Below are 15,138 nucleotides of genomic sequence, written 5' to 3'. Positions count from 1 at the left end.
AAGCAGTGGAAGTCAGTCAGACTCAAGTGCACGCTGAGCCAGTGCTTTGGGATATTTCACTGGTATGGAAAGAAATCTTTGAAGGAGAACTGGCTTCCTAAGAGGTCAGCTAGTAGTAAATATTTACACACAGTGATGATGACTTTTGCTCCCCTGCCTAAATGTTCAATTTTTTTTTTTTTTTTTTTTTTGAACTTCAAGGCTTAGAGGCCAACAAGGAAAGATAGAGCACCTTTATCCTTGCCTCAGGTCTTGCGTGCCAGACCAGGGGGAGGGTGTTTTCCTGCCCTCAGCTGTAGGCACACTGCCCATCTTCTGGCTTCCCAGACCTGGCTTTGTGCCTCTTTCCTGGGTCAGAGCCATGGAGGCGCCTACCTTCTGGGCTTCCTCATGCTTCTCAAAATTGACAAAGCCGAAGCCCCGGGACTTGCCGTTGATGTCTCTCATCACCTTCACACTCTGCGTCTTTCCTAGGAAGGACCAAAGTGGCTTAGCAGGGAGTCAGTCGGGGGAAGGGCCAGCACTTTCCCTTCTTTCTTTCTTTCTTTCTTTCTTTTTTCTTTTTTCTTCTTTTTTCCAAAACAGGGTTTCTCTGTGTAGCCTTGGCTGTCCTGGACTCACTCTGTAGACAAGGCTGGCCTCAAACTCACAAGAATCCGTCTGCCTCTGCCTCCCAAATGCTGGGATTAAAGCCACCATGCCCAGCTCCCTTCTTTCTTATGTAAGTCCCCAGGAAGACCCAGGGAAGCCCTCCTCCCTCCTACGCGGGCAAGGGAGAAGAGCAACAGTGTGCCCCTCCTCCTTTGGGGAACATGCCCACCAAACTGGGAGAAGAGGTCCTGGAGGCCTTGTTCATCCGTGTCCACGTGTAGATTCTTCACATAGATGTTGGTGAACCCTAGGGCCCGAGCCCCCAGCTCTGCCTCCCGCTTCTGTCGAGACTTGAAGTGGCCTACGAAGCTGCGGACACATCAACAGAGTAGAAACCACCCGGTTCATCACCTCCCCAGCCCAGCCTGGGCCCACCCGGCAGCCCTGGCCATGTGGACTGATGGTTGGTTAATCCTTCAGCTTCCTATGGTGTCGCTGGAAACTCCACTCCGGCAGGGCCGTACTCGGTGAATGGACTCAGTCCAAAGCCCGGTTGTTTTCAGTAGGCAAGAAGCTTACTCTAGAATTCAGCCCTCGTGTGAGGCTGTAAGGACTTTACTCTAGAGACGACACAGTCACACAGAATAAATGCTGGAGACTAGGCAGCTGAGAGCACTAGAAAGAAGAGCACAAGTTTGGACTCAGACACAAGCCTGGATCCTCACTGCCGTTGCCTAGCTGTGGGATCCTAAGTGAGCTACTGACCCTCTCTGAGCCTCTCGGGGTTCATTCTTACAAGTCCGGGGTCCAAATCACACTTCCGGGGCTCTGTTTATTCCTTTAACAGTATGGAGAGTACCAGGGAGGCAAGGTGAGCTAATCAGACACGGTCAGTGCCAGGGTCACTGGTGGGGACCGCCTGACATGTAAGTGTGTTGGTTATAAAATCTAGAGTTTTTGAGCTAAGGACATAGCTCAGTGATTGAGTGCTTGCCTCGCGTGTATGACCCCCTAGTTCAGTTCCAAGTATAGGCAAAAAGGAAAGGGAAAAAAATCTAGAATTTTCAAGTTCACATAAACACATCTAAGAATCATTTTTGGGAGGAGGGAAGGAGGTAGAGAGGAGGAAGGAGGAGGGGAGGGAGGGAGGGAAGGAGGGAGGGAGAACGAGAATCTTGCTATGTTGTCCAGGATTCCCTGAAACTCCTCCTGCCTCTGCCTCCCGAGAAGCTGGGACCACAGGCACATTCTATTGCCCTTGGCTGAAAAGAATCCTTAATTAAGAAACAAGAGCCGGGCGTGGTGGCGCACGCCTTTAATCCCAGCACTCGGGAGGCAGAGGCAGGCGGATCGCTGTAAGTTCGAGGCCAGCCTGGTCTACAAAGTGAGTCCAGGATGGCCAAGGCTACACAGAGAAACCCTGTCTCGAAAAACAAAAAAACAAAAAAGAAAAAGAAAAGAAACAAATAAATGCCAGGCACGCAAAAGGCAGGAGCAACACGTATCATAAGTTGGAGCAGATACCAAGAGCTGAACGGCAAGAAACAGCCGTGAACACACAGACATGTTTGTGAGTAACACCTGCAAACCCAGGAAATCTCAGGAAAAAAAGACAACAAGACCAGAACACAGGACCCTCCACAGAGAAAACCTGTAGCACAGAGCTCAGTGCTTCTGGCAACTTGAAGTTGCCTCTCCAGTCAGGGCTACTAGTGTAATTTTAATTTTAGTCCTTGGAGGGTGGAGGCAGGAGGATGGGGAGTCCAAGACCATCCTCAACTACATAGTTTGAGACCCTGTCTCAAAAAGGAAAAGAAAAGAGGAAAAAAAAAAAAAAACCATAAAAAAGTTTCTTCCCCTCACAACACCAGCCACGTGGCTGAGCCATCAGATGGGCAGATTCCAAATGTGGGGAGGTACAGCCCCAGGCAGGTTCTCTCTAGATCTGCAGCACAATTTTCCCATCTGTGAAGTGGGGTGATCCCAAACTTGGGCAGGCAAGACATGTGCCTGCTTTCCCATCACCCCCAGATCCCATGGGACAGCAGCATACAAGACCAAGGAAAAAAACTGCAGCTGTACAGACCGAAAAACAGACGAAACCATCAAGGCCATCAACAGTTTGGCCATTAGCTATTTCCTCTAGAACTCTCGCCCTTTGCTCAGAAGAATTCATAGACACCTATCAACCCCAATTTTACACAAGGAAAGAGTCCCCGAGAGGCCGAGCAACTCACCTGAGGTTACACTCCAAAGAAGCTCTCTGCCGCAGCACCTGGTGCCTACTAGATCGTCGCAGAAGCAACATTCCTGACCCCACAGTTCTGCCCCCTCGGCCTCTACCCTCCCCCACCCCCCCATCCCCGGGCCTGGGAACTCACACTTTTCGGTCGTTTAGCAACATCCCATTCATGGTGTTGATGGCCTTCTGGGCAGCCTCGTGGGTCTCAAAATGCACAAAGCCGAAACCTCGCGATCCATGTTCGTTATATACTACCTGAGTCACAGGGAGGAAGGACAGGAGAGACCACCCAATGGGGACTTCAGGGAGAAAAACAGGACACAGTGGTAATAATGACAGTACAGGAATGTTCTTTGGTGAGTGTAAAAGACAATTTTCTGCAGAGGCTGGTGGTGGAGCTCAGTGATGGGGGTGGAACTCAGTGATGGGGTGGAGCTCAGTGATGGGGTGGAGCTCAGTGATAAGGGTGGAGCTCAGTGACGGGGGTGGAGCTCAGTGACAGGGAGGAGCTCAGTGATGGGGGTGGAGCTCTGATGGGGGTGGAGCTCAGTGACGGGGAGGAGCTCAGTGATGGGGGTGGAGCTCTGATGGGGGTGGAGCTCAGTGATGGGGTAGAGCTCCCTGATGGGGTGGAGCTCAGTGATGGCCTTTGCTAAGAGGTGCTAAACCTTGGGTTTCATCTGGGGGGCTAGGATGGGGAGGGACTGAGACTTAACCTCACAACAGCCCCAGCTTAGAATTGAAATGGAAGTTTAGAGAGACAGATTCACTCGCTTGAGGTGACAGCCTAAGGAGGAGTGGACTTGAGACTTCAACCCCGACTGCTGTGCCCTGATTCTGACTGAAGAAACTGTGATACTGTAACCGTCCAGGGGAGACTGGTTCTAGAAGCTGTGGGTGTGGTAGATGATGAGGCTCACAGTTATTTGAAACATATAACTAAGGGTCAGGCAGAAATCAAGCCCATTGGGGTTAAAGTGGGATCTACAAATAGAAGTTTTGAAACACACACACACACACGCACGCACGCACGCACGCACGCACGCACACACCTGTTTTAGTCGGTTTGTGTTTTGGGTTTTTTTGGGGGGGGGATGAGATAGGATCTTGCTTTTTACACTGGCTTCAAATTTGACATCCTCCTACCTCAATTTCACAAGTGCTAGAATTACAAGTGCGTGCGACTGTGCCCACCTCACAAAACTATTGAGAATGAACATTCTTGGGGACCAAGGCTGGAAAGAACAGAGACCTATTTTTTAGTTTCTTCTCTTCTATATTGAGTTTTACCAATCCACATATTATTCCAACAACAAGCCCACTTTAATTTTATAACAGAATGTTCTGTGCCTGTTCTGTAGTGTGTCTGACTCACGCTGAAAGGACAGAAATGGAGAAAAACAAAAAACAAAAAACTCAAACACAAACAAACAAGAAACTTTGTTCATAACTCTTGGTAAACTTGAATTAAGCATTTGACCCCATTTCTAAGGTGACCATGACCCCAGTTATCACAGAAACACCACCTGGCTCGGCTCAGTGCACTGTCCGCCACTCCATCCATTCCCACGTCAATTGCTGGAATGTTCTTCCTAAAACTGGAATTGTGACTAGGTCTCTTTAGCCTCCAGTGGCTTCAGCCATGCATAGGAGTCATCAACTTGGCATGTAGACGCTCCTCTGATGAACGCTGCACAACAAACCCTGCATCTAAACCCTTGCCCGTGGAGTTGGGATGGCTCTGTGGCTAAGAGCACTTGCTCTTGCCGAGGATCGGGATTTAATTCCCTATTGGAGAGCTCACATCTGCATATAACTCCAGTTCCAGGGGATCCAGCACCCTCTTCTGGCCTCCAGGGGTACTGCTTGCATACAGTGCACACAGAGGCAAGCAGACACAAACACATAAACATAAATAAATACAATTCTCAATCTCATACCCATTACACACTCCTCTGCCTCTCCACCCCCAAGCAGGATCTTTTCACTTTCAATTCAAAGTCGGCTCTTTCGGACACAGCCATGTTGAGTGCCCTCCCCACCAAATCTGGGTCCATCGCCAACTAAAGATATACACTTATCATGTTACATATCCCAGGTCATTCTCAACTTCTGAGACCCAGTGGGAAAACTAGAGTAAATGACTGGTCCAAGTCAACCACTCAGTAGCAATTTCATAATTATTATGTTCATTTAGACACTTCATGTCCCAGGTACCTTTTCATAGATGGGAAGGAAGTTCTACCGCTGCCTCTTTTAGAGGCAGCCAAAGGAGGTGCAGGGTAATGAAGTGCCATGACATGGTACACAGGAACTGAAAGCATTTGATCTTGGGATTATCTGGCCCCGAGAGTCCTCTTTCTGGCCCAATATATTATGTTGCCTTGCTGCTACATAGCTGGCTTGGCAGTTAGGTGGCCTGACTCAGCTCACGTGTTCGTCTCAAAGTGTCACAGAAATCTTTCTAAACTGACCTAATGGCTCCTTCCTTTCTGGGCCTCTGATTCCATGAAAACCCCAGTCCGCTCCTCAGGCCCAATTTCCAGTTATTCCCACAAATCCTACCAACTCTGGCCAAGCTCCATGGAGTGGAGGCAGGGACCACATTGTAAGCCTTGTTCCTAACCAAGCCCACGACAGGGCTTCCTTAAGGCCCACAAGGACTTGCCTGGGTCACACTAAGCTTGCGAGCCAGTCTTTAGTGGGCCAGAGGACTCAGGGCCTGAAGAAATGGGCAAGACATACTTTCCTGTTCCATTTGCTTCAGTTAGCCTGGAAAACTACTGCACAGCAGGAATGCCGGCACTCCAGGAGACTGTGGGTCAGGAGGGCTGCTTTGAGTTTGAGGGTAGCAAAAATACACAGTAGCCATAGTAGCCAGAGTAACTCAAGGCCAGCCTAGACTATGTAAGACCTTGTCTCAAAAACAAACAAACAAACAAACAAACAAAAAAACGAAACAACAAAAAACCCCACAGGATCAAACCCAACGCTTTTAATGTTAACTCTGCATACATCTACTGCACTGTAGTGCAGACAAGCGATCTTACAGCCCCAAACCTCTGTGGCTGCAAGCAAAAACTTTGGAATCCTCCTGGTGACCCCTTAAGGAGTGGTAGGGAGGAATGCTGAGTGGCTACAGAGACAGACAACCAAGAACACAGAAAGACAATCTGCTGACAGTATGTAAGAACTTATCCCACAGATAAATCTCCCTGCCATGGGTCTTCAAAGCAAGGAGCTGCCCTGTGTCTCTGTTAGTACAGTGTGTACTCAGGTGTCAATCTGCTCCTTTTGTTTTGTTTTATTTGTTTGGGTTTTGTTTTTGGTTTGGTTTTGTTTATCGAGACTAGGGCTTCTCTGTGTAGGCTTGGCTGTCCCAGACTTGCTTTGTAGACCACACTGACCTTGAGCCTCTGCCTCCTTGAGTGCTGGGACTATAGGCATGCACCACCACATCCCAGCTCAGTCTGTTCCTCTGGGTGGCAGAGACAGGCTCTATGCACAGGAAAGTGCGGAGGGCCCAGCTGAAAGCTGAGGAACTGTAGCTGGCCCAAATCAGTGCTCAGGAAAGACTCAAACCCAGAGATCATGGCACCTCTGCCTTTGCCCCTCTAGAGACTGCAGGGGACCTGATTGGCCATCCTCAGTAACATCTGGGGCCCAACACCAGACTTTAGTCCTCTACTCAACACACACTGATCTGCTAGTAGGCCTCTAGTCCCGCACAGCCTCCTACATAAGGTCAGAGAACTAATCAAACTGTAATAATCCATTTGGTACTTAGTGCATACTATGATGGAGGGAAATTCAGTGTTCCCATGGATACAGAAAACTGAACACAAAGAAAGACTCGGAGACACAACAGCAACTAAGAATAATGCCATCACTCTGGTGGGCTTTATGTTCTAGTATAAGAACTATCTTAAAAAACAAGACGTGCTGGGGCTGGGCGTGATGCTTGGTGGTAGAGTGGGTTTCATCTCCAGCATCAAGGGAAAGTCAAAGCAAGATGTGTTTGCTGACCGCTCCAATGCTCCCAATCAATAGCTCTGTCATAACTACACACTTCAGTCCTGTTTTGTTGTTAAGCACCCCCTCACTTGAATGTGGATTGGCCTGTGACTTGAGTAGGAGTTAAGGGCTCCTGACTCAGAGTTAAAGTTTCAGATAGCCTGGTGAACCTCTCTGTCTTCTGAGGTGTGCCACAGCTATGAGGAAGACCTGGGCTAGCCTGTAGAACACAGAAAACCATGTAGAGGAAATCCCAGATGTGCTGCCTGACAGCTGGCCAGGCCCACACAGGCCTCCTGAGCATTCACTCTAGGCTCAGGTAGAATGTGAGAGAACCCAGCCACGGTCAGAAATGCAACCCAGCCACTGAGCTCAATAACAAATCACCAATTCGGAATTATAAACTAAGTACACAGTCGGGTTGACAGCCCTGAGCTAGGGCAATTAACACCATGGTCTGGCTACTGGATGTAAGGGTGACCTCTACTGGGCCTAGGAAGATAAAACTATGAATAGCTACTGGCCACGTGCCTGCTGAACCCAAACCCTGTGAAGTGAGGTGCTGGCTGCCCTCCCTTTTCCACAAAGGTGTCAGACACCAAGTGACTCTCCCAGAGGGGCATACCCACCTTAGAAGAGAGGATACTCCCGAAGGTGGAGAAGGTGTCATAGAGAGCCTTGTTGTCAATGGAATTCTCCAAGTTTTTGATAAAGATGTTGCCCATACCAGACTTTCGAAGCCCTGGGTCTCGGTGGGACCACATGATGCGGATGGGCTGGCCTTTGATCATCTCAAAGTTCATTGTGTCAAGTGCCCGCTCCGCTGAAGAGGAGGCAAGGAGAGAAAGGGGCAAGTCAGGTGACATTTGTGACCCTGAATCTTCAACTGCTTTCTAGGAGCAAAGAAAGGAGAGCCATAGTCTGGCTCTCACTTGAGATAAGAGCCTGGGAGATTCGGGTTGATAAAGCTGAGGGAATTGTTGTCCGTGGTACTCCTCACACGTTGCAGGAAGTTCAACTCTCAGCAAGCAGCATGGAGCCCCCATTGTACAGTTGGGGAGACTGAAGCTTGGAGAGGCACAGCCAGGCCCTTCTAGCCTTGAATGCATTGTGTGGGTGAGCATGTAAAGGGAAGGGAATTGAACCCCGCCCTCACCAGTCCCTCATCCCCACCTGTGAAGTGAGGAAGAAAGAATGCTACCTCCCTTCCCACACCTAACTGAGACAATGCTACCTACTGCCGGGCTCTCAGGCAGGTTAGAAAGCAAAGCATACAGCCAATGAGTGGTGTTTGGGTTTAGTACTATGCAGGGATAGGTATTTGGTAGATGGGAGCATGTCCGGAGCCAGTGGTCTCTGCCCTCCATCCTTCTAATTTGTCAGCCCGTTCCTTACAGATAACACGCTGCCTGCCTCAGAGGCACAGAAGAGGTGAATGGCACACAGGGAAGCAAGCCACAGAAGTTTGCACTTTGTGCCCAGTGCTAACAGACCCAGTCAGGAGCAAAACACTCTACAGTTCAGCTCTCTCATCTATGCACTGGGCCCTGATGGTCAGGCCATGATTCAGTCAGGAGCTTTGCAGAGAGGCATAGGCAGAAGTGGGGTGTAGTTGAGGGAGAAACATCTTGGATCCGGGGAACCTCCCAACTCATTCATTTTGAGACAGGATCTCAAGATACAGCTCAGGATGTCCTCAAATTCGTGTTCCTGCAGTGGCTTCCCCCAAGAGCCGGGGGAGGCCAATTCTTGCTTACATTTCTGCGGTGGCTTATACACTGTCTCAGAAGCAGACATCCGGTGTCCCAAATGGTACCTCACACTCTGGTTCCTCGTTCTTCATGCTACCGAGAAACAAACCTTGGCCTCGCCAAGGGTGGTCCTGCCTAGTGGCATAGCTCCAGCAAAACCACAGCTCTTAACCTTAGTCTTCCATTCTCAGCAGACAGCTCCTAATCAATCCTCTCCCCCTGACAGTGGTGGCAAAGCCTACAGGAGGCAGCTCTTCCGGAATCAGAAAGATGAGGCACCTGGTGTAGACCCCACGTCAGGCTACGCTGGAGGGCAGGAAGGCAAGGCTTCCCCACTCTCCACCTGCAAGGCTTTGGGCCGCTTCCTCCAGCTGCTTTCAATCTCTTTCTCCCATAACCACCCTTGAAGGGAGGCAGAACCCCAGTTTTCCTTCCACACAGGCCACTTGCCCAACGTCACACAGATGCTGGGTTCCTTAACCAGGTCTGCTTAAGCCCAAAGCCAATTCAGCAACAGCCAGCATGCCCCTGCAGTCATCACCAATTCTCCCTTCGGTGACTGAATGCCTGCCTTCCAACTCCCTGTCTCTGGGCCTCTTTTTCCCTAACTGGGATAAAGAAGATGGAAACACAGGCTGCCCAATCTTCCCCAGCTATGATCTGTAAAACAAAATACCCGCAATTAGTTACAGGCCCATTTCTACCTAAAAGACAGAAAAATCACTATTACTGAGCTAATATAGAAGTTCATTTGAAATAAAACTTTCCAGTTCAGGATGGTAGTTATGAAAAAGGGAATTATTTTGCCCAAGGATGTTCAAAGCGAGGTTTTACTCCTCTCTGGGGCTCACCATCAGCAGGCTGCTGGAAGTTGATGTAGGCATAACCCAAAGAGCGCCGGGTGGCCACATCCCGACACACGCGGATGGACAGAATAGTGCCGAGGGGGGAGAACATCTCATAGAGCATTGCTTCAGTCACGTCGGGGTGCAGATCGCCCACATAGAGCGAGGAGAGCGAGCAGGCCTGGCCGCTGGCGGCGTCCATGGTGTACAGGGTACTCAGAAGCTGGTCAGCAAACAGCCCCAGCTCACAGGGCACCGGGGCCTGACAATCGTGGTGGTGGCCTCAGTGGGGCTCTGCCAGTAGTCCTGCCTGTCTGCCTGCCTGCATCAGCCCCTTGCCTTTACTGGGCCTGCAAGCCAATCCCGGCTCCCAGTCCCACCCACCTGGGAGTCCTCAGGCTGGGAAAAGCACAGGTGGCTGGCATCTCCCACCTTTCATAGGAGGAAGGCCCACAGGCCAGTGAGGCCTGGAGCAGAGCTGCCAAGGCGAATCATAGATGGAGTCCTTTAGAAGAAGCAGGGGGCAAGTTTGAACATCAGATCACTCATTTTCTGTGTAAAAAGGGGACGACTCCCTCTTGGGAATGACTAAAGAAGATAGCTTTTTCCAGGCTGGAAAGATGGCTCAGTGATTAAGAGCACTGCCTGGGGCTGGAGAGATGGCTCAGAGGTTAAGGGCACTGACTGATCCTCCAGAGATCCTGAGTTCAATTCCCAGCAACCACATGGTGGCTCACAACTATCTATAATGTGATCTGATGCTTTCTTCTGGCCTGCAGGTGTACACGCAGCCAGAACACTGTATACATAATAAATAAATAAATGACTCTTAAAAAAAAAAAAAAAAAAAAAAAAAAGAGCACTGCCTGCTCTTCCAAAGGACCCAAGTTCAATCCCAGCACCCACATGGCAGCTCACAACTGTCTATAACCCCAACATCTGACACCCTCACACCAATGCACATAAATTAAAATTAAATAAAATATTTTTTAAAAGATGGCTTTTCCAGTAATAACTAGAGAATTCTTACCAAAACATCCCATTTCAAGTTTTTAAAAGTTTTGAGACTGGGAAGTTGGCCCAATGGGTAAAGCGCCTGCAGCAAGCATGAGGACCCAGGATCGGATCCCCAGCACTCATCAAAAGCTAAGTATGATGGCGACGGGCTCCTGTGACCCCTCCGTACCCTGGGGACAGGGAGACAGGTAGATCCCTGGGCTTGCTGGCCAGCTAGTGTAGCCCAAATAGCCAGACTCTTTGTATAAGACTGTCTCAAAACTAGGTAGTAAGCTCTAGACCCCCAGCCTCCACATCTGTACACACAGAAACGTGCACACACACAAAAAGGTGCACACAATCATGCCTTGCCTCCAGAAAAACCTTCTCTTGTAACTTCCCAGTCTAGTCTCTCCTTGAGCTTTGAGGGTAGAAACCAGACAGCTTTGTGATAGAGGACGGAAGATCGCATGTGGCAGTTTGGGACATGTGAGATGTTACCTAAGAAACCATATGGGGCTCTGCTTCTGTGTTATATATTATTTGTGCTTTTTGAGGGGGGGGGATCAAGACAGGATTTCTCTGTGTGTCACCCTGGCTGTCCTGGACTCACTTTGTGGACCAGGCTGTCTGGCCTCGAACTCACAGCGATATGCCTGCTTCTGCCTCCTGAGTGCTGGGATTAAAGACGGGCACTACCATGCCTGGTATATTTATGTTTTATATATTGATTGCATTTAAATATATATATATAACTATAGGTTTATATTATGCATATTTAACTTAAGTGTATCACATATTTCCACATCTGCTCTTTTCTGCTGCCGTTCAGTTCTCAACAGTTTCCCCTGTCCTGTCGGGCTATCTACAGTCCAGTCTCCGAGGACAGCTAAAGGACAAGCTGCAGCCATGGTGCTCTCAATTCAGCCTCCTGGCTACTCTTCCCCTCTCCTCTAACACCTTGGTATCTGTGTTCGCTACCTTGCTGCGGCCACCATTCCTGGCTGGTGAGCTTGGGTCCCCATCTTGCTTGTCCTAGACATCTACAGGTGTGAGGAGCATCCCTTCCAGTCCCTTGGCCAGTTTGATTGTTGCTTCAGTAGCTCAAAAGGATCTCAGCACAGCCTGGATGGCATTGGTGACAGCAATTGCAGACACCATATGGCCTTGTTGCATATGCCACCTTTGCAGCGCTGGATGCTGGGTCACCCTCGTTAGGCCAAGAGAGCTTTCAACTCTATCCTTAGCTGGATAAGTTGCTTTTACTGTTACTGAACTGGAACCAGTCAGTGGCAGATTGCAGCTGTTGCAGTGTTTTGTCAATGACTGGAAATGGCTGCTCTAATGCTGCACCTACCCTAGATGTCTGTCCCTTTCCATGACAGGGCCAGAACCCTACTGGGACAGTTTGCTCAGGATGGCTCTGCGCAGCCCCCAGCTGTAGCCCTCTGTAACTTGCTCAGAAGCTTCTTAGGTTTTTTGGTCCACATGGAATCTTGCCCTTCCCCTTCTTCCTTTCAAAATCAAGTTATAAAGGTAAGAAGGTATGGTATAAAAATACCAGTTGCAGAGGACCCAGGTTCAGTTCCCCGCACCCACATGGTAGGTCAAACCCATCTGTACCTCTAGTTCCAGGAGGTACTGATGCCCTCTTCTGCCCCCAGGGACACTGCATGCTCATAAGACATACACTTGAAATTAAAAAAAAAATTTAATGAAAATAAAATAAAAATGTGACACTATCCTAGGAGATCCCCAAATACTCACATCTATTCTACATTCTTAGGCACAGGCTATTATAGAATTTTAAAACTATTTTTTTTATTGCTTTATTTTTAAAATTATGTGCATGTGTTTGTGTGTGGATATCAGCACGAGTGCATACAGCCATGGAGGTCAGAGGTGTTCGTCCCCCGTGTATCTTGGGTTACAGGAGGTTGTGAATCACCAAACATAGGTTTTGGGAACAAAACCCAGACCCTCCACAAGAGTAGTATGTACTCTTCAACCACTGAGCCATCTCTCTGGTTTCCACTTTTAATTTATTCATTGAAGAGTTCATACATGCATCCAGTATATTTAAATCATATCCACCCTTACTCCTCTCTCCAGCTTCCCCGCCTCCATGTTCCCCTCCTGACTTCATGTTTTTTTTAAAAATATAGCTTATTAATTTATTCATATTACATCTCAATTGTCATGTTTTGTTTTTTTAACCCACCGAGTACAATAGTGCTGTCCATATATGCATGGATGTGGAGCCATCTACTAAAGTGCGGTCAACTCTCCAGGGGCCAAACCCACTAAGAAAACTGACCCTCCTCTCCTACTGGCCATCCGTTATCAACAGCTCCTCGGCTAGCAGTGCCGGGGCTCAAGCCCCTCCCCATTTATGCTAGAATGTTGACTGTCTTGAACTTGTGCACATCTTGTCCAGACAACCACAGCTGTTATGAGTTCATGAATGCAACAGTCATGTCCAGAAAATACCGTAGAATTTGGTCAATGATCTAGTCAGGGACCATACATGCCTTACCCAACCATAAAATTCTTCATGTGTGGACTAGCTTCCCACTTTTTCCTTTGGGCTTTCAAGATGTTTCTAAATCTGTAGAACACTCTGAGGCTATCATTATCATCTCTCTAATGAAACCACCTTACAGAGGGCAGGCAGTAGTATACAGCAAGGTCCTGGACTACCATCATGTGACCAAATACATGATGAAAAGAGCCAAACATGGAAAAGGGAGGGGGGGCGGACGGGGGGAAACTACCTGTAGCAGGGAAAGTGATTTGTTTCTAAAGCAATGCCCTGCTCAGATGAAGGAAGTGCGTGGGTTCTATACAAGACTATACCTATATTGTACTAGCTGCTCCCTTTCTAAGTACACTCAGGTAAAGGATGCATCTTAGAACACTCAGTTGAAAATGCTGAAACAAAGGACAGGGATGCTCCTGGGCATGTTCCGCTTACACTCTAAAAGTTTTAATGAACATCAACATTTGAAGTTACATCAATGCAGGATTATGTACCCGAAGCCTACAGTCTTGTTTATTGGCTAATGATCACAGAGGGGCTGAGGAGGAAACACTCCAAAGGTTCTTCCTGCTGAGTAACAGTTGGTCTGGGGATCCAGCAGCAAAGAGAATGGTGATACAGGTATTGGTGACCAATGTTGGGTACACCATGGATTGGGGTGGTGTTACTCTATTTAGCTCTCTGTAATTCAGCCATTCTCTGTGAGATGTTTGGATCTTTTTGTTCTAGCAAACATTTTTCTTGTTAGTTTATTCATTGTGTCTGTGCACACCCACGCATGTATGTATGTGTACACAATGGTATGTATGTAGGGGTCAAAGGACATGTGGGCCTCATATATAACTCAAGTTTTCAGTCTTGGCAAGAACCCCCACGAGCCCCATAGAGCTGCAGCTTCTTCCCCTCCTCTATGTAGTCCTGGTGCTCATTATGTAGAGTCTTAAATTTACATAGATCTGCCTTCCTCTGCCCGCCAAGGGCTGGGATTAGAGGTGTGTGACACCATACCTAGGGTCTATCTGGCTTCTTTACTGGCCACACTGGGTTGTTGAAAAGAGGTTGGGACCAGGTGAATAATCAACCCCTTAAAAATTCTTCATGGTTTCTGTAATTTTGTCACACACCTCTGGACAGCCTATACTGTTTGGTTCTTGTTGCCTGATGCTGGTGGAGGTAGTGGTGGTGGGGTTAAACAACTTTACAGCTCTCACCTTACCTAACCAGGCATGCTTGCTTTAAATTCTCACCCAGTAGAAACTTCCCAAAGTGACATGCAGAGTGTGCCCCAAGCAGCCCATCTATCAGCTGGGGAGAAATGTGTAATAGCATCCCTTGGCAGGTACTTGGCCACCCTGTAAGACAAACTTAGCACCTGCACCATCCCCTTTCTCCATCTATCCATTGCTGCTCACTGTTCCTGGCAACGTTTGAGGGTTGCCAAAGAACATTTAGCTCCAGTACCTACCACACACAGCCTGTATTTTGTACATAACGGGGCAGATAAATGTGCAAGCCATGGTTCAACCATAAAATTTCATTGCTACTTTGTAACTGTTATCTGGCTATTGTAACGTAGATACCTCATGTGAGATCCACAGGCTAAGAACCGCTGTTCCAAAGGCTCAAATTCCCTTTTCTCCTTCCAACATGTGGGTCCTGGGAGTGGAACTCAGGGTCCTCTGGCTCAGCAACAGGTACATATTTTGTCTTTCCCCATTCAAGTTCTTCAGAGGCAGACTATTCTGATTATCACTGCCCTGTGAGGGGCACCACTAAAGGCCCCTGCACATTGAGTCACGGACCTTCCTTTCCTCCATACTACCAACACTTCCCATGGGCTCCCAAGTTTTTGGATCCTAGGAAGAACTCAATTTGCATGTATTGCATCAGCTGTGTAAAACAAGCAGTAGGTAACATCCATTCTTCCACTGCAGTTCCTCCTTTAGAAGGGAAATTCTGGGCTGACACTTCAGGCAATCAAGTGCCACTACTGCCTGCTTAAAATTCTGACCAGAAATACATTGGGGGCTGTTAACAGCTTCTTACCCATCAGCTGCTTGGGGGGGGGGGGGTATCACTTAACCTGGAAGACAGAGAAAACAGCCACTTCAGGGTTTTCCTGACTCAGGAGCCATTAACTGCTCCTCCTAGACATCTTGG

General features: G+C 48.4%; 1 protein-coding gene across 1 annotated transcript in view; it reads right to left on the bottom strand.

Annotated features, from left to right (window-relative positions):
* Pabpc1l (poly(A) binding protein cytoplasmic 1 like) overlaps positions 1-9,961 on the bottom strand; it is a 29,548-nt gene extending 19,587 nt beyond the window's left edge. The window contains exons 1-5 of the mRNA XM_051143729.1: positions 9,450-9,961; positions 7,477-7,670; positions 2,973-3,088; positions 821-960; positions 376-470 (exon numbers count right to left, since the gene is read on the bottom strand). Of these exons, the coding sequence (XP_050999686.1) occupies positions 376-470; positions 821-960; positions 2,973-3,088; positions 7,477-7,670; positions 9,450-9,645 (741 nt within the window). The 5' untranslated portion in view covers positions 9,646-9,961. The remainder of the gene's footprint in view (positions 1-375; positions 471-820; positions 961-2,972; positions 3,089-7,476; positions 7,671-9,449) is intronic.
* Between the last annotated feature and the right edge of the window lie 5,177 nt (positions 9,962-15,138).

The sequence above is a fragment of the Acomys russatus genome, chromosome 4, assembly GCF_903995435.1.
Source record: "Acomys russatus chromosome 4, mAcoRus1.1, whole genome shotgun sequence".
Taxonomy (NCBI): domain Eukaryota; kingdom Metazoa; phylum Chordata; class Mammalia; order Rodentia; family Muridae; genus Acomys; species Acomys russatus.
The sequence above is the reverse complement of the archived record's forward strand: the minus strand, read 5'-3'. Positions and strand labels throughout refer to the sequence as shown.